A 26,359-nucleotide genomic window follows, 5' to 3' on the forward strand; every position below is an offset into this window, starting at 1 on the left:
GCTTGAGGGCTAACTATACTGGATGCACACAGTAAACTGCCTATACATGGTAAGATATAGGTAGTGTGATGTTTGGCATCCATTTTACTGTGTGTGCGAGTCAGAGAGAGAGAGATATCAGTCCCGGGGCCTATATTAGAACTTCAAAGTTTCAAAACTTCGAATGTTCTAATATCAACCCCTGTTCAGCGAAAGCTGAAAATATCGAAGCAACAGAAAACCAAATTTTTTCCTAGGGAAAGAATTTGGTTGTCCATTTCTGTTGCTTCAGTATTTTCAGCGCTGTGGTGGAAAGTTACGGGTCAGGTCCAGGTAAGTGTGCGATTGAGTGCGGGTTAGGTTAGTTATGGTTAGGGTGCGGGTTAGGTATGTGTGCAATTGTGTGGACATGAGGGTTAGGGCAGGTTAGGTGAGTTAGGGTTAGGGTGTGGGTCAGGTAAGTGTGCGATTGTGTGGACATGAGGGTTAGGGCGGGGTAGGTGAGTTAGGGTTAGGGCGCGGGTGAGGTGAGTGTGCGATAGTGATGGACCTTAGGGTTAGAGTTTGGGTTAAGGTAAGTGGATAGCTAGTGGTGTGTGTATAGTTTAGTGTAGGGTTAGGTGTAAGATTTTAGGTGTATGTGTGTGAATTGCTGTTTGTTTGGTGTGCTTGTGTTGTGTGTATGTGCTTTGGAACAGTGAATTTTTTCCCTAGGAAAAATTTTGCTGTTCTGTATGTTCGATGTTTTTAGCTTTCGTTGAGTAGGGGTCGATATTAGAACATTCGAAGTTTTGAACTTTGATGTTCTAATATAGACCCCAGTCCCGTGGGCCCTACAGTATTAGTGTATGTGCTATGCGTTGCCTCTTTGCCAAGGCCAGGGCGTACTGGGCATGCCTCCATCTGCCTACAGAGGCAGGCTCTGGATATTCCTCCTCCGAGTCCCCCTGTGCCTGTGAAGACCTTGGCAATGGTGGGGAGCTGTGTGGTACTTCCCCATTTTGTTCCTGCTGCAGCTGTTTCACAGGATCACATTGTGTAGCATGGCACATACTATGAACATGTGTGCACATGTGGCTGGAGAGTACTGCAAGGCTCCACTGGATATGTCAAGGCAGTGGAAATGTGACTTGAGCATCCCAAACACACACTCTATAATGATCCTGGTTTGTGTGTGTGCCTCATTATGGCATTCTTGTGTTGATGTGGGTGTGTGTGCATTTCTGATGGGTGTCATCAGCCATGGATTTAGTGTGTAGCCAGCATCCCCCACCAGATGACCATATGGGATGTACCCACTGGCCAATGCCTGGTACAGCTGTGCCGAATGCCAGATGTGGGAGCTGTGATAGCTTCCAGGGTTGCCAGCACACACATTCATGATAATGCCCTGGGCATCTCACACAACCTGGCAGTTGATGGAGTGGAACCCCTTGCAGTTTAGGTAGACCCTACCCTGGTTACCAGGTGGTGATTTGATGTGGATGTGCGTGCAGTCTATGGCACCCAGTAACTCTAGGTATTCTGCTACATTGTGGAAGAGACGCATATTGCTGGTCCTCTCCTCACTGGTGCTGGGGAAGTAAATGTGCTCAGCGGCATGTGGTTGCATGGAATCCAGGAACTGGTGGAGTATCCTGGATGCTGATGCCTGTGAGAGCCCCATGATATCCCCAGTTGGTCTTTGGAAAGTACCTGTAGCTAGTATTCTTAAAGCTACACATATCTTGGTATCCACTGGGATTGGTTCCCCTCTGTTGGTTCTGGGTCTGAGGTGAGGCCGGTACAGCTCAATGAGTTGCTGACGTATGTCTCTGTCCACCTTGTAGTGCTCTACTATCTCAAGGTCATGTACACTCTTCTCGTCCTCCTTGGTCTGATTTGGTTTACAGCATCATCCTCCTCAGCATCCTCGGCCTCTTGCACATACCGAAAGATCAAAGCAACAGCAGCCTCCAATATTTTTTGCTGTTTTGTCAGTTAAAATTCTCCTTTATGTATACACCTATGGTGTAGAGTTTGTGGGAAAAAACAGACTGGAAGGTGTTTGCATAGTTTATAGTGGTGTGCTGCAGATGCTGCCTGTGTGATTGGCTGACTTTGAAACATTCCACCTGCCAGCTATTTTACTTGTATTTGAGTGCCTGTATTTTGCTGTTTCCCTTTTTTTTTCTTTCCCCTTTCCCATTTCCGCCTCTTTTAAGCCTCAAGGCAACATGTGCAAACCCGCTGCCTAAATGTAAACAGTGCTGTTATTTCCATTTTTTTTAAGTCCCAGTGCACGCTGCACACACCTGTTTAGCTAAGATAAACGCATTTTAGCAGAAATGGCCCTCCCCTTGACATAAACACACAGTCTTCATTTATGGAGTAAGACATTACAGCCACAGACACACCCCCTTGCTTAGCTGTGCTTAGCTAAACACAAACCCAGGTGAAAAAGCTCCAATGTGCTTACAGCAAGCATGGCACACCCCCTTTTCATGTTAGCTGCTCCTCCTGCCCACACTATCCTGTTCTAGCACCTACACAGTTAGGTGCAGTGTGTGGACATAGAATATTTTGTGATTCAGTAAATTTCCCCTCATTTGCATACCCCACTGCCTTAGTCCATAGTTACTGCTCTGACACAAAGCTTTTCCCCTTGACAGCCAGTGTTTCCTGGTAATGTTTTGATTCGGCATGCCATTGACTATAATGGAAAAATGCAGATTTCCCCTAAAATTGAGTTTTAATATATTTTTTTTTATTTTCGGCACAATCCCATTTGCATGCCGCTGCCCAATGCTTAAATGGCCAAGATCAGCCAAAAAATATACTTTGATTTTTTATTAAATTAAATACTTTCCCATGCCAAAAGCCGGGTCTACTTCTATTCGCTGACAGCCCATTTCACTGAAACCCATTTGGTTGACAGCTCATTTCATTGACAAACATTCTAGGTGGAGGGCTGCCCCACACCAATGTGGGGCTGCCCCACACCCCCCAACTATATATAACAACTCCACAGTCGCACAACAGTGGGGAGGGGGGCAAAACCCAGGTTTTTGCCTTGAATACTTTTGTCAATGAAATGAGCTGTCAACCAAATGGGTTTCAGTGAAATGGGCTGTCAGCGAATAGAAGTAGACCCCAAAAGCCATATATTTGGCCATTGGCATGCCTAAAGTTTATAATACATGCTTTTATTTGAGCTGTCATGCCTCTGTTTTGTCATGTGCAGAAATGTGCTCGGTTAGTTACCGAACACAATTCTGCAACTAGCACTGTTGCTGCATGGATGCCTGCCTGCTACCTGAATCACTAATTCAACTCATTTGCATGGTTTTCACCAGCAAATGAGCTGATTAGCATTCTGCATGGCTTTCCATGCAGGAACAGTGTTGGCAGGCTCATGCACGTCAGATCAGATGTTTCCCGAATCGCTCTGTGGCCATATTCCGTGCAGGAGCGGCTACACTGTTCCTGCACTGAGATTTTTGTTTAATGAATCACGCAGATGGTTACTGACCTGCAACAACTTTAGATTCTGTACAGCAGAATTTAAAGTTATTTACTACAATTTGCATCGTGCATATACTTACTACAACTGCATTACTCATATACTATAGTACCTTTGTCATGAACCGCAAGTAATATTACTCTTTTCCAAGCAATGGCTTCTGTATGTAAAAAAAAAATCTATGATCATCTGTTGTTGTTGTGAATAATAAAATGTTTAGCAAATCAGTTGTATGAAAAATTAATGAAATGTAACCTTTTTGCATGTCTATATTTTCCTTTGTCTATCTCACACCATTGCAATCTTTCTTTATTATTGTTTGAACTTGTACATATGTTTTTTTTCCTTTGTATATTTTCTTATAACATATTTCTTTCACTTTTTGTGGAGATTTTATCCTTAAATACCCACTGAAAATGGGCATATCACTTAGTCAGACTTCCTGGTTAACAAAAGTAAACAAAGAAACAGACAAATAAATAAATACATTACATACCCCTTTCTTCTAATCTTTTACATAACCTAGATTCTTTAACAGGTAATTTGTTTAATAAAAAAATGCCATAAAAAGTCCTAATACTCCAAATCACTTTAAAAGTGATTTTGGCTGTTCCTTGTGCTTAGTTGTAGGCCCTGATTTCATTTCCACGGCTATGTACTACTCTTTCCTAATGATCTCATATGATGTCAGCATCTCTGCAGGCGTTGCACATATATTTACATACCATGTCAAAATTCTCATTTAGTATTTCAACTATGGGAAGAGAGGTATTCAACATGCAATATTTTCTCAAATCTAATTCTATCCCAAAAATCTTTATATTTGTTATGTAATAGTTATCCAACCAAGCTATGACTTTTATTCATGCAGAAGTATGTAAAGTACTAATACAGACAGTAATGAAAAGGTGATCACATCTCACTGGTGTCTTAATGATATTAAACAAAGGTTAGCATTCAGTAAAAATGGTGAGACTAGCTTAATTCATCCTTTCATTTTACTATCTGCACCCTGAGATATTATCAGGTACGAGAAGATAGCTGATCCCAAGGCAATATCACCAGCATGGTTTTAAATATGTGAATGTAATGTAAGTGCTTTAGATTGTCATCATCTGACACTCCTGGTTAAGTGCATAGTACAGGAAAGTTTGTGCAATTTGTAGAGGTCATTACTTTATTTGGACTGTAAGTTCTGCTTTTGTTTTCTGCATGTTTAAAAGGATGGAAACATCTGGACTAATTCATAGTCAACATTTTCAGTATGTCTGGTGTGTTCATATATGTGATCAGCCATGATTTTTATACTACAGGCCATGCAAGAAAGATTGTGAACCACATGAACACCATAAAACAGATTCAAAACTCTGAATTCTAACAAAACAAAAAATTGAAATTTTTTTATTTTTTATTTTTTATTTTACATTTGTTGACCGGTCTAGTCTAGCTGGATATATGTCCATTTTCATTGTAATACTGGATTATTGTGAAATAAAAGCACTGCAAATAAAATGAGTAATGTAGGGGGGTGTCCCCTGCACCACAATTATGCTTAACTATGCTGCCATTTCCAATTATTCTAACTATAAAAACTCCAGAACCATTGTAGAACTGAAAAAAATTATATTTTAAAATATAGTGTGAGCAAAGAGTTATGTACACAAACACACACACAAATACACAATCACATAGCATAAACACCCCTACCCACCTCCACACAGACACACACACACTGTGTGTATATATATATATATATATATATATATATATATATATATATATATATATATATATATATATATATACATATATATATTATGGTGTGGGGTGTTTACTTTAACACATTGTATTACCTTTAAAGTTGTTTTTTTTTTATATTACCCACTCAGAAGTCTCGTTACTATGATAGCTAAGACATCAGTAACAGAAACAAAGCATTTTATTTCTGCACAGGCAAAGTGTGCAAATGTATGCATCCTCTGTGCATATTGGCTTGCAGTTGTTGAAATTGTACTTACTTGCCATGGATAGATGTTTTCAAAATTTGCACATGTGTGATTAGAAAATGGACCATCACCTCTTTTACAAGATATAAGATCATGAAGAGCATGAACAGCTGAATAAATGGCAGTGTAGGTGTTATATGTACTCCTTAAGTTATGTTCTGTGGCAAAAAGCTGATAGCTTTCTTCCAGCTTCTCATCTCCTGTGCAAAGTGTAACATTTTTTTCCAGAATATTCAAGTTAGTTGAAAGAACATGGAGCCATTTGCACCCAAATGCTTCTTCCCAGAAGGCAGTGATAAAATTTTTTGTTGCTGCCGAAGGATGGATATTAAGGAAGAAATTTTGAAACCCAGGGATTATTTGTGTATGGAAACCAATGCCAACAGTACCCATGAATGATCTAACAAACTCCTTCTTAGGAGCACTTGGTGAGTCAGACCAGCTATGGTAGGCAAACCAAACTTTTCCAGTAATATTCTGCAATGAAATTTCCTCCATTAAGGGAATAAAATTAGCTGCAGTAGAAATTACAATAATAATGACCGCTGACGATCGCTTTATAAGCTCAACAATCTGAAGAGTTTTACTTTTAGAATAGTGAAGGGGAATAATCTCTGAGAAATTGATGCACATGCCTCCTTTCAAAAGTTGTTTTTTCAGACTTTGGCTTCCTAACTGTCCATAATCATTGTTTTCAAACAAAATACCAACCCAGCTCCAGCCAAAGTAGAACAGTAATTGTGCGACTGCTAACGATTCAAAATCTTGGTTTGGAATGGTTCGGAAAAATGACGGAAACTTTGTTTTATCACTGAGAACAGGAACAGAAGCTCCATTACTGATCTAAAAGGTGATAAATCATAACAAATTGAGTAAATAAAAATAACAGTAAATACTGCTGAGATATATTCTTTACTATATTTTTTCCTCACCTAGTATGATACTAAATGCAAATGCTATAGTAAAGGTATTTAAAAAAATGCATAATTTGTTTCATGAATTTATTCATAGTTATGTCAATATTTCTCCATTTATTTATTTTTTCAGTATTCAGCCAAGGTAACCAGTAAGAGTTGATCTAGTATTTATTTATTTATTTTATTTTACATTTGTTGACCGGGATAGTCCGTCTGGGTGTGAGCCCATTTTCAGCAGAGGCCCAGGGAGAAAAGCTCCAATAAAACAAGAACAACATTGACAGGTACAGTGTCAGTTTTGCATAGAATTTAGCAGAAATATCTAGAGCCAATAAAGAAAGTACAATATACAATAGGCACTTTAGTGAAAAGGAGAAAGTTATTACAATATAGAAACGTTTTATATATATATATATATATATATATATATTTTTTTTTTTTTTTTTTGAGGGCAGGCATCCATCTTTAGTTGATCATTTCAGTATACTTTAATGTGTACATATGTATACCCTTACTAAAAAAAAAGAAATTATCAAATTATACTCTTATTGTAGGTAGCTGATAGGTGGTGTTAACAAGTGGGAGTGGGGTATGTATGGAGACTATAAAATTTAGGGGATGAAATTTAATGTGGGCTTATGTGGTATTAGCCTGGCTTGGTGCAGAAGCAGAGCCAGTTGTTAGTGAGGTGGCCTTTGAGCAGAGGTTTGAATTTGTGTAGGTTGGTAGCATTTAGAATGTGTTAAGGGATTGAGTTCCAAAGTTTAGAAATGTGGTGGGAGTAGAGGATGTCCCTGGCTTTGTTGTTGCTTTTGGATACTTGGAGGAGTGTTTTGTGTGAGGATCGGAGTTGCCGAGTGTTGGTATATGGTTTGAGTAATTGTTGTAGGGCTGGTATATTAGTTGGTGAGTAAAGACAAGTTGGGTATAGGTTAGTTGTTGTGGGAGTTCTAGCCAATTTATTTGTTGTAGGGCAGAGCAGTGGTGGGACCTATATAGGGAGCTATTGGCAAACTTGGCTATTTTATTGTAGGCTGATTCAAGTTTGGTAAGGTCAGTTTTCTTGAGGTTTGTAAAGATGGGAGAAGCATAGAGATCAGTAGATAAGAGATGAGTCCTGGTGATGCTTAGTCTAGAATGGCTAGTTAGGAAAGGATTAATTTGGTAAAGAGAGCCAAGTTTGATGTGTGTTTTTTTAATGGTTTTAGAGAGCTGTAAGTCGAATTTTAATTTGCTATCAATTGTGACACCTAGTAATTTGGTATGTGAGCTGGTGTTTATGATTGTGTTGTTGGAGGAGTGGATTTGAAAAGTGTCTGAGGGATTGGGTGTTTTGGTGAGGAGAAAGAGCATGAGTTTGGTCTTGTTTGGGTACAGTATGAGGTTAGTGTTAGTTAGCCAGGATTCTACTTCTAGGAAGGATTGTTGTGTTATAGCCTGTGGTTGTGTCAGAGAGGAGGCGGAGCATATCAGGGTAGAGTCATCTGCATATTGGATGACAGAGACGAGAGATGTGGATTTATTGAGTTGATTTGTGAAGATGGTAAAAAGTAGGGGACATAATTTGGAGCCTTGTGGAACTCCTATGTTAACAGGGAGCAAAGATGATAGCTCCTGTTACCATCTAACAGCCTGCTGGCGTTTGGTTAGATAGCTGTGGAACCAAGTTAGGGAAGAATGACTGAGATGTAATGTGGCCAGTACTGACAGCAGTTTGTGGTGTGAAACTCTGTTGAATGCCTTTGAGAGATCTAAAAAGATGGATGAGACATATTTATTGTGTTATTAACAAGCTGGACCAACTGGACCTACATATACAGGACTATGATTTGATCACGGATTATAACCATTTTATTTTGTATATTTAAGAAACTAATTTGAAGAAGTTCACCTGCAGAGAAAAGTTCCTCAGGTGAATAATTCCCCTACATATGCCTTGAGGTAAAACTGCTTGGGTGTCAGTATGAAGTAAAAAAGATGAATACCATAATGCCGAAAAAAAATAATTGCTGGTGTACTTTCTATAGTTGCGCTGGCAATGATTCACTTATTTTGGGTGATTTTTTCCCTTCTTTGAACAATATATATATATATATATATATATATATATATATATATATATATATATAAGTTTTTCTGCATAGCCACCTATTTTGAGCATTTTCTGGCTTGTTAAACTTGATTTCTGCATTAGTAACTGTATTTAGAGCACAACCTAAAGCTGTTTACTGAATTTCCTGTTTGCACTTATTTCTAAAATCATTTTTTTTTCTCAAAACTTGCATTTTATCTGTCTTTGGCCTAGCACTCTTGTGTGGGATAATTTACTGCACTGTTATAACTTGTTAATACTTGTGAACCTCTGCTATCTCTGAAAAAAACAAACAAAAAAAAATCTTGCTTTTTTCCCACTTTTCTGAGATTTAAAAAAGTTCAGTTATAGGCTTGCTGTTCTTGAACTGTTTGTAAGTTTCTGTGAGGCCATTTTTTGCTTGGGCTAAAGGGAAGTCTCTCTGTTGATCAGTGGCAGTGAAAAACATTGAGCAGCCTGCCTGCCCCTGTGGGAGTGGTTACTGACTTGAAACTGTAGTTTTATTGGCCATTTTGGGTCAATTCCAAAACTCCTTCATCTTCCTCTCTTAAAACCTCGTTGCCTCATGGTTTTGGCATCTTTTCAGGCTTGTTGGCTGTTGGTGAAGCACCCACCAAGAGGAGAAAATACTGAGAGAAGAAAAGAGCCACTTTTGAGATTTTAAGTAATTTTCCTCTGTTTATTTGCTAAGTTTTTCTGCATAGCCGCCTATTTTGAGCATTTTCTGGCTTGTTAAACTTGATTTCTGCATTAGTAACTGTATTTAGAGCACAACCTAAAGCTGTTTACTGAATTTCCTGTTTGCACTTATTTTTAAAATCGTTTTTTTTCTCAAAACTTGCATTTTATCTGTCTTTGGCCTAGCACTCTTGTGTGGGGTCATTTACTGCACTGTTATAACTTGTTAATACTTGTGAACCTCTGCTATCTCTGAAAAAAAACAAAAAAAAATCTTGCTTTTTTCCCACTTTTCTGAGATTTAAAAAAGTTCAGTTACAGGCTTGCTGTTCTTGAACTGTTTGTAAGTTTCTGTGAGGCCATTTTTTGCTTGGGCTAAAGGGAAGTCTCTCTGTTGATCAGTGGCAGTGAAAAACATTGAGCAGCCTGCCTGTCCCTGTGGGAGTGGTTACTGACTTGAAACTGTAGTTTTATTGGCCATTTTGGGTCAATTCCAAAACTCCTTCATCTTCCTCTCTTAAAACCTGGTTGCCTCGTGGTTTTGGCGTCTTTTCAGGCTTGTTGGCTGTTGGTGAAGCACCCACCAAGAGGAGAAAACGCTGAGAGAAGAAAGGAGCCACTTTTGAGATTTTAAGTATTTTTCCTCTGTTTATTTGCTAAATTTTTCTACATAGCCGCCTATTTTGAGCATTTTCTGGCTTGTTAAACTTGATTTCTGCATTAGTAACTGTATTTAGAGCACAACCTAAAGCTGTTTACTGAATTTCCTGTTTGCACTTATTTCTAAAATCGTTTTTTTCTCATAACTTGCATTTTATCTGTCTTTGGCCTAGCACTCTTGTGTGGGGTCATTTACTGCACTGTTATAACTTGTTAATACTTGTGAACCTCTGCTATCTCTGAAAAAAACAAAACAAAAAAAAAATCTTGCTTTTTTCCCACTTTTCTGAGATTTAAAGAAGTTCAGTTACAGGCTTGCTGTTCTTGAACAGTTTGTAAGTTTCTGTGAGGCCATTTTTTGCTTGGGCTAAAGGGAAGTCTCTGTTGATCAGTGGCAGTGAAAAACATTGAGCAGCCTGCCTGCCCCTGTGGGAGTGGTTACTGACTTGAAACTGTAGTTTTATTGGCCATTTTGGGTCAATTACAAAACTCCTTCATCTTCCTCTCTTAAAACCCTATTTTGCGTGGTTTTGCGCGGTTTTGTGCATAGCGCAACAGCGGGCAGCGCCGCCTAATTGGGTTTAAATTATTCCTGGCTCCACAAAGTCTGCTCTTCACTTTTTCCCTTAGAACTGCTCTATCTCTCAATTTAAACACCATATTCTCATTCTAAGGTCCTTTACTGGTCCAATTAAGTAATCCTACAAGTTAGCACTATTAAACCATAAGCACTACTTACTCTTATACTCTCTACGATTACCCTGTCCCCTATTGGTCCGTCTTAAATTCAGTTTCCCTATATTACTCTAGCATGTCCAAAGGTCAGTCAATGGTTTCCTCTCCAGTCCAGCTGGTGAATCTGGGAATTTTGAGGCAATGTTACAACTGTCTCATGTACATGGACAACCCTCTCCTCCTCCAAACAGATTCAAATATATGTGAGAGATGCAACTATTTAGCCAAACTGGAGGCTGAGCTCTCTCATCTCAAAACTGGTGTAACCAGTCAGGAGGAGACGGTAACCTCACACAACACAATTCCAGTATCACATAGTCCCACCACATCAGCGAACCAAACACATAAATACACAAAAACATACTCGGAGGCTCTAAATAAAAATCTACCTAAGCAACAGAGACCTCCAAAGCAGACATCCAAGCAAACGCTACCTCAAAACAAAACACGCACAACACATAGCCCACAAGGTCAGTGTGCCAAGCAGCCACAGCCCTTAAGGCTGAATAACGCACCTGATACTCTTGTAATAGGTGACTCTATTGTCAGACACACTGACGTCCCACTCACCAGGCTGAATAAAGAGAAGGTCACGGTGAGCTGCCTGTCGGGTGCCAGGATCTGCCACATAACGCAAGCACTCAGGTCACTCCAAAGCAAATACAAATATGACTCAGTCATTGTACATGCTGGTGTGAATGACCTGAGACGTACCTCCCTGGACTACATGAAAAGAGACATAGAGGAGCTCTCTGATCATGTAGCCCAGGCTGGTATGACCCTGACCTTGAGCAGCATCTTACCCTCACCTAGAATGATGCCACAGTACAAAGACAAAATGATCGATTTTAACAAATGGCTAAAATTTTGGTGTCATTCAAAGGGGATCCAGTGTCTGTCAGCCTGGGATGACATGCTCGACAAGCCACGTTGCTTTGCTAGGGATGGCTTGCACCTGTCACCACTGGGCTTTCGGATATTGGCAAAGGCTCTTGCCACCCCATAGTGCCTTTTTTAGGCAAGGCTCAAAAGTCAAACCCACCCCCATAGACAGCACAAGGAACAAGAAACTAAGGGTAATGCTGCTAAACGCCAGAAGTCTTAACCTCAAGATGCACGCACTCAAAGCTCTCCTCAGTATGGAGAACATCGATATCTGTGCAGTGACAGAAACCTGGTTCAAGGCTCCAGAGAGCACCCCAGCACTACCAGGCTATACCTCATATCATGCTTTTTGGCCCCAAAACCCAGACAGAACCACAAAAGGAGGGGGAGTTTCCATATTTATCAAGGATATCCACACCTCCAGGTTAGTGGCATTGCACGAAGTATCGGAGACCATCCATGTGCAACTAACAGTGGGCAAGACTGCTTTTCAGTTTATAGCATCCCACAGACCACCCTCTCAAAGTCAGGAATCCCACTCGGCTTTCCTGAAAACATTGGAGAACATGAAGATCTCTCCGAACACCATTATATTGGGTGACTTAAACTACCCAAACATTGACTGGGAGTACTACTCAAGCCCCAGCACCTTAGCCCAAAGGTTCCTGGAAATTATAAACTCAAATGCTATGGAACAACTAGTCACCACTCCCACAAGAGGGGACAACATACTAGACCTGATCATTACCAACATGGGGACTCTATGCTCCACACCAGAAGTATATCCCTCATTGGTAAGATCAGACCATAAATTAATCTCACTGGATGTCCACATCCCGACCCCACCCCCAGCCCAGAAAACCACAGTGAAAAACTTCTCAAAAGCGAACTTCTCACTTCTCAAAACTGAAGTGGAATCCTTCAAGGCCCCAGGGCCAGTGGAAACTATGGCCCAAACTGCAGAATCCTATATGAACGCATTCTACGGACATCTCCAGGAATGCATGAATCATGCTATCCCAAACAAAACCAAGACCCAATCATCCAAAGGCAGACATCCAGTCTGGTGGACCCCTGCCATAAATAAACTGTACAACAGAAGGAGGAAGCTACTACATGATAGAGCAAAATTCCTAATAGGGAAGGCATCTCTGATCAGTACTAGCAAAAAATTACAATCCCTCATAAAATCCTCCAAGGCCAGCTTCGAGAGAAAAATTGCACAGGACACGAAAGACAACCATAAGGCTTTTTTCAGTTATGTTAGACACCTGGGATGCAACTCCCAGACTTGTTCTGAGTTGATTCTAAACAACAAAAAATACACTGAACCCACAGACATCGCCAATATCCTGGCAGACAGGTTCAGTGCAAACTTCTCCACCCCCCCCCCAAAAGAGCAAGTATCTATCCCAGCAGAGGGCTGCCTCCCAAACATCTCTGATGCTCAAGTGAAGGCTGCCCTCTCCAAAGCAAAAAACACTGCTTCCATGGGACCAGATGGCGTCCCAGGTTGCATCCTACATGAACTCCAAGAGGAACTAATCCCTCAAATAAAACAGCTATACAATCTCAGCCACACTACAGGATATGTGTCCACAGAATGGCATACAGCAACAGTGGTCCCACTCCACAAAGGTGGAGCCTCTACGGACCCTGGAAACTATCGCCCCATAAGCCTGACTAGCTTAGTCTGCAAGGCTATGGAGAGGATCATCATGGAGCTCATAAACAAAGACATTGGGGACCTACAGACACTAGATCCTACCCAGTTCGGCTTTGTCAAGGGCAGATCCTGCCTTTTGAACCTGGTTGACTTCTTCGAAACAGTCACCAAAGCCATAGATGAAGGGAAGGTAGTCCACACAGCCTATCTGGACCTTGCAAAGGCATTTGACACAATACCCCACTCGGGCATCATAGATAAGCTATCCAGCTTAAATATAAACCCCTATGTCACAAGATGGGTCACAAACTGGCTCAAAGACAGAACCCATAGAGTGAGAGTTGCTGGAGCCATGTCAGACTCGAAACCAGTCACAAGTGGCATCCCACAGGGTTCTGTCCTGGGACCACTCTTGTTTGGTATATACTTTTCCGAGGTATAGGCAAACGTGGGAGGACTATGACTCACCAAGTTCGCAGATGACTGCAAACTGGGCGCCATAATCAACTCTCCAGCTGACACAAACATCCTTCAAAAAGGTCTCACAGAGACAGATAACTGGTGCCAGCGCCATGGTCTAAAGCTAAATGCCAAAAAATGTATAGTCATACCCTTTGGCAAAAACAATGTGCCCACAAATTACCACATAGGCAGAAACCCATTAAGTACAGAGAAAGTTATTAGGGACCTGGGGACCCAAGTTGATGGCAATCTCTCCTTTGAAAACCACATTGCCAAAGTGGTTAGAAAGACCTTCTACATAGCCCACCTCATCACGAAGGGTTTCACATCTAGATCAAGAGAGGTAATCGTGCCCCTTTATTCATCCCTCATCAGGCCCATCATAGAATACAATGCCCCTTTTGGGATGTACCTTACCCAACACCTGCACTAATTAGAAAGACCCCAAAAGTATCTCACCAAGAGGATCAAGGGCCTCAAACAGATGCCATATGCTGCTCGGTTAAAAAAACTCCAGCTCTACTCAGTTGCATACCGCCTACTTCGAGGCGATCTATGCCTGACATACAAAGCTATGTCAAATCCAGAATTAATGGACATGCTCCACCTCAGTAAATCTAAATCCCTTAGAGCCACACGCTTGAGAGATTTGAACCTCAGCACAGAAATAAATAGAACTTGCTGGAGGGACAGATTCATAACCCAGAGGCTCCCTTCGCTCTGGAATAGAATTCCAGTTCATGTGAGGCAGAGCACCTCACTGAATCTCTTCAAGAAGAATCTCGATAGGTGGATGGGGGATCATAGGTTTGTCCCAGGGATTACTCCTGTGTCACTATTAGACAGAGGCACAGTAAACTAAACCTTAAAGGGCACAGTATACTCAAATCAAGGGGTGGCGTAAGCCATACAGAATCGGGCTAGGCTTATAATTGCCTCAGGGCAGATAGCCTTGTATGAACCTATGAACCTATGTGAGTCTACCTGAAAACACCGACATGCAAAAACACCGACAATGAGATAACCGACACCACAAAACCGAAAGTTCAAAAACACAAAACTTCACATGCCCGACAAACCACAATCCCGACAATCAACAAAACAAAACAAATACCTTTTCCGTAAAACACACACACAACACAAGCACACCAAAAACCTTACAAACCTACACTAAACCTTACATACACAACTATCTATGCACTAACCTTAACCCAAACCCTAACCCTAAGGTCTGTCACTATCGCACACTCACCTAACCCGCACCCTAACCCTAACTCACTTCACCTGCCCCTAACCCTAAAGTCTGTCACTATCGCACACTTACCTTACCCGCACCCTAACCCTAACTCACTTGACCTGTCCCTAAACTTAAAGTTTTTCACTATCGCACACTTACCTTACCCGCACCCTGACCCTAACGTCCATCACTATCACACACTTACCTTAACATGTCGGTGTTCTCAGCGTCAGGATTTTCAATCGTCGGTCATCTCCGTTGTCGATCTTCCGGTGTCGGTTATCTCGTTGTCGGCGTTGTCAGCATTCGGTGTTTTCAGGTAGACCCATATATGTATATAGTGAGGGTGTGGGCTTTCCCCCACATCAGTAATGTGAGAGGGGAGCTTATCCCCTTCAAAAAACAAGTACATATGATTTTTTCACCCTTTTAAATTTATATAAAAACCTGAAGTTATAATCCACAGTCTGACTGTAATTATGAGCTGAATATGGAGCTTTAGTATAGTTAGGTGTTTGTATTTATGCTTGTATTTGTGTTGGGGAGACATGTGCCATTAAGGCAAGTGTAATGATTGTCTTAAACAAGCAGGGATAAATTGCAAAGTAGCTGATTTTATGGTTGGCCACATTCTGAAATATACATTTTACATGGTGCAGATGGAGGTAGACTTGCACTTTGTAGATTTCTCTGTAATCAGTCAGCACATAGTTAATTCTGTGTTGTCTCATCAAGTGGCATGTTGGTTAAGAAATTATAGTTTTCTTTCTGAACATGAAAGTGACGCAATGGGAAACTAATTCACTAAATTTACCATTTAAAAACTAATTCATGCAAGCATCCAGTTCATACATAAAGTACATATCTTTCAAAAATGTATGATTATGACTTAAAATATTGATATGTCTTATAAAATGTATGATTTTATGTTAAAACATGAAAGCTGAAGTATTTCAGTTTTGCGGTTATTTTTGTGGGTGTACTGCCTTTTTAATCTTGTTAACAGAAAGCTTTTTAAGTAGTTTGTTACATAGAGGTCCTTAATGCATAGGTCCTTAATGCAAATTATTTACTGTTTTCTGTCCACCTAGTTCTCACAGTGTCTTTCTTACCTGCACACAATGGATTAATTCATTCCTGTGTTGAGGTGAGAGCCATACCAAATGATTCCCGGAGAAGGCAAGACCAATGCAGACCATTCCTTTCATGAATGAGGGGAGGGCCTTATCAGCTAATGCCCCTCAAACAGAAAGCTGGGTTTTAGGGAGTTGGTCAATCTGCTAATCCTATGCCCTCCCCCACTTAACTTCCTTCATGCAGACAGCAATGAATTCTGTGATTTCTGCTGGCAGATGGATCATGCACGTAATCCCATGTGTGCAAAATGTTAGAAGTATGTATTTCATTTTAAATATGCTTTCATTTCAAGATGGATTCCTGAGTGTTTTTTCAGTCTGCTTCTGATGATTTACTTCCTGCCAAATATGAAAAATTTGGGTCTATATTAGAACACCGAACGTTCAAAATTTTGAGTGTTCTAATATCGACTCATTTTCAGCAAATGCTGAAAATATCTAAGAAACAGAAAAACAAATTTTTTCCTAGGGAAAGAATTTGGTTGATCGTTTCTGTTGCGTTGGTATTTTCAGTGCTGTGGTGGAAAGTTACGGGTCGGGTTCAGGTAAGTGTGCGATTGTGTGGACGTGAGGGTTAGGTGAGTTAGGGTTAGGGTGCAGGTTAGGTAAGTGTGCGATTGTGTGGACGTGAGGGTTAGGGTGGGGTAGGTGAGTTAGGGTTAGGGAGCGGGTGAGGTGACTGTGCAATAGTGATGGACCTTAGGGTTAGGGTTTGGGTTAAGGTAAGTGGATAGTTAGTGGTGCATGTATAGTTTAGTGTAGGGTTAGGTGTAAGAGTTTAGGTGTATGTGTATGGATTGCTGTTTGTTTCATGTGCTTGTGTTGTGTGCATGTGTTTTGGAACAGCAAATTTTTTCCCTAGGAAAAAATTTGCTGTTCTGTATGTTCGATGTTTTAAATTTTCGATTCATAGGGTTCGATATTAGAACACTCAAAATTTTGAATGTTCGGTATTCTAATATAGACCCAAAAATTCTAGTATGGTGAAGTGCAGAAAGATCTATTCTTTGTAGAAAGTTATTTTATGGAATTTGGAACTCATGCCTGATATGGAAAGACATAAATGGAGAGTCAGGATATCTTAGCAGAATTAATGCTGTAGTGCTCATTTTTAATTGTTCAGTGGTTGTTATATGATTGTTAGAATAATGTTTCTTTTAATCAGAAAAAGTATAAAGAATGAATAATATGTTTGAGGAGGCAATAACTTGATTTCCTAGTCTCCCATATAATCTGCCTTTCTTTGCAATAAAGGAGATTATTATTCTGAGTTTAACTACGTCATGTGAAAGTTATCTGGTACCTTAACACCCACAATCTAATGTAATGTACTCCTGTGTAGTATCGAACCACATATAGCTGTTGCCATACATTTATACCCCCGTGAGGAACAGCCAAGCATTATGACAGACTGCCTGGGCTAGTGTTAGTTACTCACTCTCATCCACCTCTGTCCATCTATTCTGGTGTCCGCACTACTAAGCAAAAACACCATTACTCTAATTTCATGCAGAAAGACCTTTACATAACTTAAAGTTACTGCAAAGCTATGAGGTAAATGTGCACACTTCTGACATCTAATCATCATGTGGGCCACTTCCTTACTTAAACAGATCACTTTCTTAAAAAATAAATGAGAGATAACTCTGAACAAGTCTGCATATGCATATATTTTCACAAAGTAAACAGTTACAGTTCAAAACCATTTTAAGCATATGTTCTTCCTGGTAATCTCCATGCATTTAGGTACCTGGAGATTCAATAACAGAAGCATTGATTCATTTTTGAATAAAACAAAAATTATGGAGGCCAGTATAAAGGAAAGATCAATTCTGAGCACAGACATCTAAATAAATCCTAGACTTCTTTAGACCATAATGCATTGCGGTGAACATCAAGGTTAAAAACACAGGAAAATTGAAGAACTAGTGAATGAAATATATATATATATATATATATATATATATATATATATATATATATATATATATATAATTGAACTGGCTTAAAGAATTCTGAACAAATAAATATTGAAACACACTGAAAAGACCAACTTGAAACATAATCAACTGATGGGAACTCTACCAATGATTTAAAAAAGTCAAATCAAGCAATGGGTTTCGGGGATCTTAAACCTCTAGTAGAAAGATTTGTGTTTCATCTATCTTTGTGAATTCAGTCATTTTCATTAAGATTTTAGATTAAGGCATACCTTCCTGTCTATACATGTACTTCATGATAATGCACACATTTCTTACCATGCTGGACAATGGCTTTTTTTGTAATGATTTATGCTGGAGCCTTTTTAAGGTATTTTGCTTACCATGAAGCCCTCTGTTCCTATTTTGTATCATAGGTTGTAAAAATCCATAATCTTCTTTTTCTAAAAGACATAAAGCTTTAATGAAAGCTTCATTGAAACCATACATTGTATCACAGTGACATATATGCAAATCACATATATTTCTAATGAAACTAATAGTTAAAACAAACTACAGTTCCCCGGGAGTAAACTGTTTGGAAGAAAAGAAAGTATTCACCACAAGAAACTCTCTAATAGCATACCATTTGCAGAGTTCAAATCTTTATTAGAATAAAAATACACTAGTGCTTTCATACATTTGTGCTTCTTCGGGTACAAAATCTCTAAGAACAATTCGCCACATTCTACTAAACACAATCAATCACATGACACAAAAGATTTATCATTAAACAATCCATCTTGCTTTAAGAGCCAGTGAAATACACAAAGTGCCATTTAAACCCAGCTTTTCAGTAGCATTTAATTTTATAATCTATTTAATTTCTACATTTTCAGTAATATTAATGATTTCATCTCTTCTGTTATTATTGTAGATCTCTATAGCCAAAAATGTAAAATATTGTCTAATATTATCAGAAGCATGTTTATCTGGGGTGTTTTCCAGATTGTCCATTTTAATATCATATAAGTGATGAGTACTCATTTCTTTCAATTGTCTATTCACCTTCTCTATAAAAAAATAATCACATTTCTGACAAACATAAATGTATACCAAGTCCATAGTATAGCAGGTTGCATAAGATTTACATCTATAAATAAAACCTGTTATCAGATGTTTAACTACTTCACCTTCAAATACGTAAGTACAAAACTTTACAGTTATAACATGGAATGTACCCTTACTCTTAATAACATTTGATTCATTACCAATTAAGGACTTGTAGCATCATTTACTTTTCAAAGTATTCCTATTCTTAAACATAAAGGATGGAGTTGTATTAATTAACCATTTAAATACATCTATGGTCATTAAATATGCCAAATCCTTGCATAAGTATTGCAAATACCAACTGTATCTTTAGTATGGTATGCAAATAAGACAATCAATTGATTTTTTTGCTTTTGAATTACCACCTGGAAATCACAAAAAAGAGGTATTTTCTAGAAGCTCTTAATTCATTTACCAAAACTAAACTTTTTATCAAATTCCTTTGAGCTATATCTTGCTCCATGTGATCAGCAGCATTCAAAAAATCACTAGTCTGGCATAAAGGCCATTGTGCATGCATCTCTAGATAAATATATATATTTTCTTGTAATCTCTTCTATAGATATTAGTATGAAGCCTTAAATTAACATTTAGAGATATGGTTACATCCAATAGGCTAATTGTTTCTTTACAAGACATTAATAAAAAGCACAGAACATCAGTTGTACTATGCAAATATTCTAAAAATTAATAAAGTTTTATTTATTACATTTTATTTTATATTTGTTTACTGGGAAAGTCTGGCTGGGCATTTTCAGTGGAGGCCTGTTGTGAAAAGCTCCATAGACAAAAGAAAATTACATAGATACAAATCTAAGCAATATACATAAATAACAGGACAACGTTACATATATACAGATATTACATTACAAGTTACATTGTCAGTAAAATACCTCATGGATAACATTAAGTAACAAAAATGGATATGGAACATTTTGTAAAACAATTGTTTGTAAAATCTTACAAATAAAAATGCATCAGAGGAGCATAATGCTAGTGGATGTGACAGGATAGATATATAAACAGGAGAGAATAGCAGGTGATATATAGAAGAAAAATGTAAGTAAAGAAAATGGTGAGATGAGGTAGAAGACAAATAGGTATAGACCAGATAGCCAAAGAGAAGGAGAAGGAGAAAAAAGTTTTAAGAGTTAGGTAGAGGTGAATATTAGGGTAGTTAGTGGAGGGAAGTGGTTGGGTGGAGGAGAGAGAGAGGAAATGTAGTAGCAGATAGGGTTGCCACCTTTAAAAAAGGGCAAAGTGGGACATGGGGGTGTGGTCAACAGGATAGAGGTGTGGCCAACATGACACTGGCCACACCCCCACCACGACATCACCAGAGTTGTTAAAGGAGATGCAGTATTAGTTATGGATGCAACATTGTGACATTACAGCATACTGAAAACTCAAACCATTTAAATGAAGTGAACTATTACTGCAAACACACACTAATCAGTTGTAACAATAAATAAACTTTAAAGGAATAAAAAACACACTACTCATTAAACAGACACTTGTTTATTTAAAAAGTTAAAAAATTCATAAACCAACCATTACTATTCAGAAAGAAAACTTAAAAAAAATCTACATACCACATACAAGCCAAGTATAAAATTAAGACTTTTTATTGTCAATTAAAGCTAAAGCAAAGAAAAAACACAAAACTACATACCCTAGTACTACATACTGCACCCTAGCAAATTAATGCTAAACAAAGAAAAACACAAAATTACAAACTGCACCCTATTACTTTATACTGCACACTAGTACACTAAGTGTATTTTGAATTTGATTTTATGGCTTGAAGAAGGGCCTGATTTGAAACAATATTTGAGTAAAAGTTGCAACATTTCATCCGGTAATTTACACTCATCATTAGTTCAGCTTTTAACAAGTCCACACTACATCGGTTTCACACATCCATCCATTTACCTTTCACCAAAGAAAAAACTCTTTCTGCAAATGCGTTTGAGGGTGGTATAGATAAAATCCTAGCAATTAACGGATATAGTGTAGTCAGTTCAGGCCCTTCTTTGAAAAGCTTCAGCCACTTCTCTCCTGGGGTCAAGCTTGTGTTACATAACTGTTCAAGAGAGGGCCGAATTGCCAAGTAGTCCCTAAAAAGATAATCTTCATCTACATCCTGCAGACTCAGGGCAGTGGTCACATTAAGCAAGTCACTGAAGGCAAAGGGCTCATTTAGAGATAATTTAGATAGTGTAAACAAGTAGTTGCTTTCATTATAATCAAACCACTGCTCCAGGTATTTCACTGCTGTCTCCAAGAACACAATGAAGTCTCTTTTCAGTTTGTTAGCAGAAGTGCTGTCTAATGTGCTCATAAGTGCCCTAAGTTTCCCTCCAAAGAAAGCACATTCAGCTCTTGCCTGCAGTTTTTGCTTGAGAGACCATTACACAAAAAGTTTCCATGGCAGTAAGTGCTGATTTTTCTAATGTACTTATATGCTCATTAAAATCAACAAGAACAGCACAGAGAAAGTGCAAATAGTACTGGTGCAGTGTAGGCAATTCATTCTCACCATGTTCATTAGCTGAACAGTACTGCCATATCTGCCGGGGGGGTCTCCTCTTCTCCCTGAGAGAGGAAATAGGACTGGAGCACTAGGAGATTTTTCACTACTCTTTCAATGGCTGGGAGTAGTGACAGCCACCTTGTTGGCACGTCTTAACAGACTCTCAAATTCCATGCCACAAAACTCAAAGAAGTCTTTCAAGTCTCTGGTCCTTGTGGCCGAACCTGAGAAGTGGCTGAAAAGTCTCATTACAAATGCTTCCACGTCGTATGGTAGTTGTGCTGCAGCTTTTTTGGCTGCATTGTGAATGATATGGGCAACACAGTTAGCCTTCTGGAGTGATGGGCACTTTTCTTTTAATCTGGTATACACACCAGATTTCTTCCCATAGTTCACACTGGCATTATCAGCCCCATAAGCTGAAATGCTGTTCCGGGGCAAGGAGTGCCTTTCCATAATGTTGGAAATTTGCTGTGAAATAGCCTGTGCCGATTCATCAGGGTCTTCATAGAAGTCCAAAAGGCCATTCACCACCCCTTCTTCGTTAGAAAAATACCTCACAACAAGGGGAAATAATTTTATGTTCCCCTTGTTCGAAGCATCTGATGAAATTGCAAATGAAGTGCTTGGTTTTTGAAGGTCATGCAGGAGGCATTCCAATATGTGTGGTCCCAAAACATTTTCGACTATGGCTTCAGCCTTGGTTCTGCCACAAGATAGTTTCTTTGCAGTGTCCGAGTCACTGTACAACTGGCTGGCCAACTTTACTGCACAGTTCAAGCTGTTATAGGAAATACTGTGCTTAACAGCATGGAAAACCTCAGAGGCTTCTGCTGCAATGATCCTAAGTTCTGGTCCCTCAAGGTTTGTGTTCCTTGCCCACTTTGTCATCAGGTGAGTGGATTTAGCTTGAAGAATGGCAGTCTTATGTTGTTCAGTTGCCTCATGTCGTGCGACATCATTTCTTCCACCGTGGGTCACTAGAAATTCTCTCTTGCAGTACCTGCAGAATGCTTTGACATCATTGCATCTCTCGATCCAGTCAAATTCTGTTTTCCAAACGTCCTGCCACTTGCACATTCTCTTGCTGCTGGTTGACTGTGATGAAACTGCTGCTCTCTTCATGCTTGAATCTGTACTTACCTGATATGCAACATATTTACCAACACTGTCAGTAGGGTGCAGTAACATATTGCTGCACAGCACAAATGAACTGGCATAAAAAACATTGGCACACAAATGAACTGGCTCGAAAAACATTGGCATGTGAAAGAACTGGCTTGAAAAACATTGGCACACGAAAGAACTGGCTCGAAAAACATTGGCACGTGAAAGAACTGGCTTGAAAAACATTGGCACACGAAAGAACTGGCTTAAAAAACATTGGCACATGAAAGAACTGGCTCGAAAAACATTGGCATGTGAAAGAACTGGCTTGAAAAACATTGGCACACGAAAGAACTGGCTCGAAAAACATTGGCATGCGAAAGAACTGGCTTGAAAAACATTGGCACATGAAAGAACTGGCTCAAAAAACATTGGCATGCGAAAGAACTGGCTTGAAAAACATTGGCACATGAAAGAACTGGCTTGAAAAACATTGGCACATGAAAGAACTGGCTCAAAAAACATTGGCATGCGAAAGAACTGGCTTGAAAAACATTAGCATGTGAAAGAAATGGCTTGAAAAACATTGGCACATGAAAGAACTGGCATGAAAAACATTGGCATGCGAAAGAACTGGCTTGGAAAACATTGGCACATGAAAGAACTGACTCGAAAAACATTGGCATGCGAAAGAATTGGCTTGAAAAACATTGGCATGCGAAAGAACCGAGAAATGGAGCAGAAAAGAGTTATTACAAACAGTTTGAAAAAGGTCAAATAAACACTAAAATGAATGAGAATGCACAGTGTATACCATAGACCTGATTTAGCTTTTGACCACAGCAGTTAAAAGAAATGTATGGCACTAATTTACACAGCGCAATGATCTATCAATGAACATGCCCAACAGCAGCACTGGTCGTAATCGGATTATAATGAAAACAGTACACAAGTATGTTGAAGACATCACTAAAACACAAAATACAAACTTTGCTACTTATAAACGCAAACTACCCTGTAACAACGACATGGTTTAGCACAATCTCAAATACATTGCATTAACTTCTGAGCATCCATCCACAAAAAAAAATAAACAGGAAAAAAGTCTGTAAACATTTTAACTTTTAAATATACTTCTTGCAAGAGAAGTAATATAAACTACAATGTACAGCAGACTCCATGGGCTCCTTTTACCTCAAAACATAGCAATTAAGAGTAATTTACCCAGCACAGCAATGCAATAAACAGGCCCAAGTAAAAGCAACACACCCATATTCACATTACAAGCAAAGCAGTACATTTTAACCTTATTAAAATGCATAATAAATTAAATGCACACATTTACAAGTATAAATGAAAGCAATCTTGAAACAGCTTCGGCAAATTGGCAACATGTACCTACTAGAATAATAAATGAATTACATTAACTGTTAACATTCCCCCTCAAAAGGTAGACTTGTACCACATACACATGGACTTGCAGGAACCAACAGGAAAAATTACCTAAACAGTATATTGTAACTTCCTGAAAACAGCATTAAATTGCACACATTTCCATACAAAAAAGTGCAAACTATGCTCAAACATTTGCTATCTGCAAACATACAATACCCAGAAAAAGCTAAGACAATGGAAATGCATCACACTAAATTTATATTTCACTGCCCCCCAACAGAAATAAACTTCTATACACAGTTCAGCCTTTTAAAAGTAATTCTTCCAAATCATACCCCCAAGAATAATAACAATTACATATACATTCAGGTTTTATATCTTTAAAAACTACTACTCAAAAATATCAAAATAACCACTGCACATATTTAAATACTGCGTACTGCACCCACCATCTACCTCTAAACATTAAAAAAATTAAACCACAATATACTCCCATTTTAAAATAGTACTCAAAAATCTCAAAATAACCACTGCACAGATTTAAATACTGCATACTACATCCCCATCTACCTCTAAACATTAAAAACTTAAATAAAGCACACTATTCCCATTTTAAATAACTAAAGCCACAAAATGCAATTATGTACTTACCACTATCACAGTTATTGCTGGGCTACCTTGCTTCCTTCCTGCTGGAATGGCTAGTTGGATGTTCAAGTAGTGGCTGGGCTGGCTGGCAGGCTCCCTTGCTGGCTGGCAGGCTCCCTTGCTGGCTGGCTGGCTTCTTTCCTGGCTGGCTGGCTGGCTGGGCTGGCTGGCTGGCTGGGCTGGCTGGAGAAATAGAATGTCAGATCTTTTTTGTTCGCAGCTGTTGTAGAGCTTAGTGCTCTACAGCTGTGACCTTTATGGGGCTCTTCTTAGCAAGTTCCCGCCCCCTCCAATCCCTGCAGCCAATTACTGTGTTGCATTACCACCCGGACCTAGCAGAGAATCCCTCTAACTGCAGGTCCGGGTGGTGACGTAGCCGCATTGCCGTGGAAAAAACAGAAGTATTTTCGGCTTTTCCATGGCAATTGAATTTGTGATCGCGAAAAGAGGAAAAACGGGACTTTTAAAGTCCCACGCTTGGTGACTGCAGGAAGCAGGATGAGAGGGTTCAACCTGTGAGTGTCCTGCTGACAACGGGACGGGTGGCAACCGTAGTAGCAGAATAGAATAATAGGAAAGAAGCAGGGTAAGTTAGCCAGGGCTAGAGCATGGGCAGAGCCAATTGTTAAATGAATGGTTTTTGAGTATATTTTTAAAGTGAACCCGGTTAATTGTAGAGTTGTTGCTCATTCCCTCCCCACATAAGAAAGAATTCATCCAAAAAGCATACTTAAAAATACACATAATCATTAAAACGATGTGGTCCTGATACTACTTCCTTTCTCCATATGTCCATAATTAAATTAATATAACTGATAGTACATGAGGTACCTATCAATACGCAATTATTTTGCAAATAGATTTGATCTGTAAAAATAAAAATATTATTTTCTAAAATCAATTCAAACAATAAACAATAAACAAATTAGATTAATGGATGAATTAATTCTGTTAGTTTGTGTTGATAAAAATTCACATTTATGCAAACACAGGAGGACTATGTCTAACCAAGTTCACCGATGACTGCAAACTGGGAGCCATAATTGACTCTCCGGCTGACACGGACATCCTCCAAAAGGGCCTTACTGGGACAGACACTTGATTTCAAAGTCATGGCCTCAAGCTAAATGCCAAAAAATGCATAGTCATCCCATTTGGGAAAAACAAAACACCCACAAATTTCCACATAGGTGGTAGCCCCCTTAATACAGAAGAGGTAATAAGAGATCTGGGGACCCAGGTAGATAGTAATCTGTCCTTTGACAATCATATTGCCAAGGTAGTTAGGAAATCCTTCTATGTGGCCCATCTAATTACTAAAGGGTTCACATCTAGAAATAAAGAGGTTATAGTGCCCTTCTACTCGTCACTCATCAGACCCATCATAGAGTACAATGCCCCATTTGGGATGTACCTCACAAGACACTTCCAGCAGCTGAAAAGAGCACAAAAGTACCTCACCAAGAGGATTACTGGCCTCAAACATATGTCCTATGTAGCCCGACTGAAAAAATGCTGGCTGTACTCACTGATATATCGCTTACTCAGAGATTATCCCTGCCTGACTTACAAAGCCATGTCCAACTCAGAATTGATGGACATGCTCCACCTAAAGAAATCCAAGTCACTGCGAGCCACGCACTCTAGTGAGCTAAACCTCACCACAACAATAAATAGAACATGATGGAG

General features: G+C 39.2%; 1 protein-coding gene across 1 annotated transcript in view; it reads right to left on the minus strand.

The window, feature by feature from the left end:
• The window catches only part of LOC122795928, a 557,622-nt gene that overhangs the window by 430,214 nt on the left and 101,049 nt on the right, over window positions 1-26,359 (minus strand). The window contains exon 3 of the mRNA XM_044064409.1: window positions 5,500-6,330. Coding sequence (XP_043920344.1) covers window positions 5,500-6,330 — 831 coding nt within the window. The remainder of the gene's footprint in view (window positions 1-5,499; window positions 6,331-26,359) is intronic.

Source organism: Protopterus annectens, chromosome 2.part2 (assembly GCF_019279795.1).
Source record: "Protopterus annectens isolate FY-2018-M chromosome 2.part2, PAN1.0, whole genome shotgun sequence".
Lineage (NCBI taxonomy): Eukaryota > Metazoa > Chordata > Ceratodontiformes > Protopteridae > Protopterus > Protopterus annectens.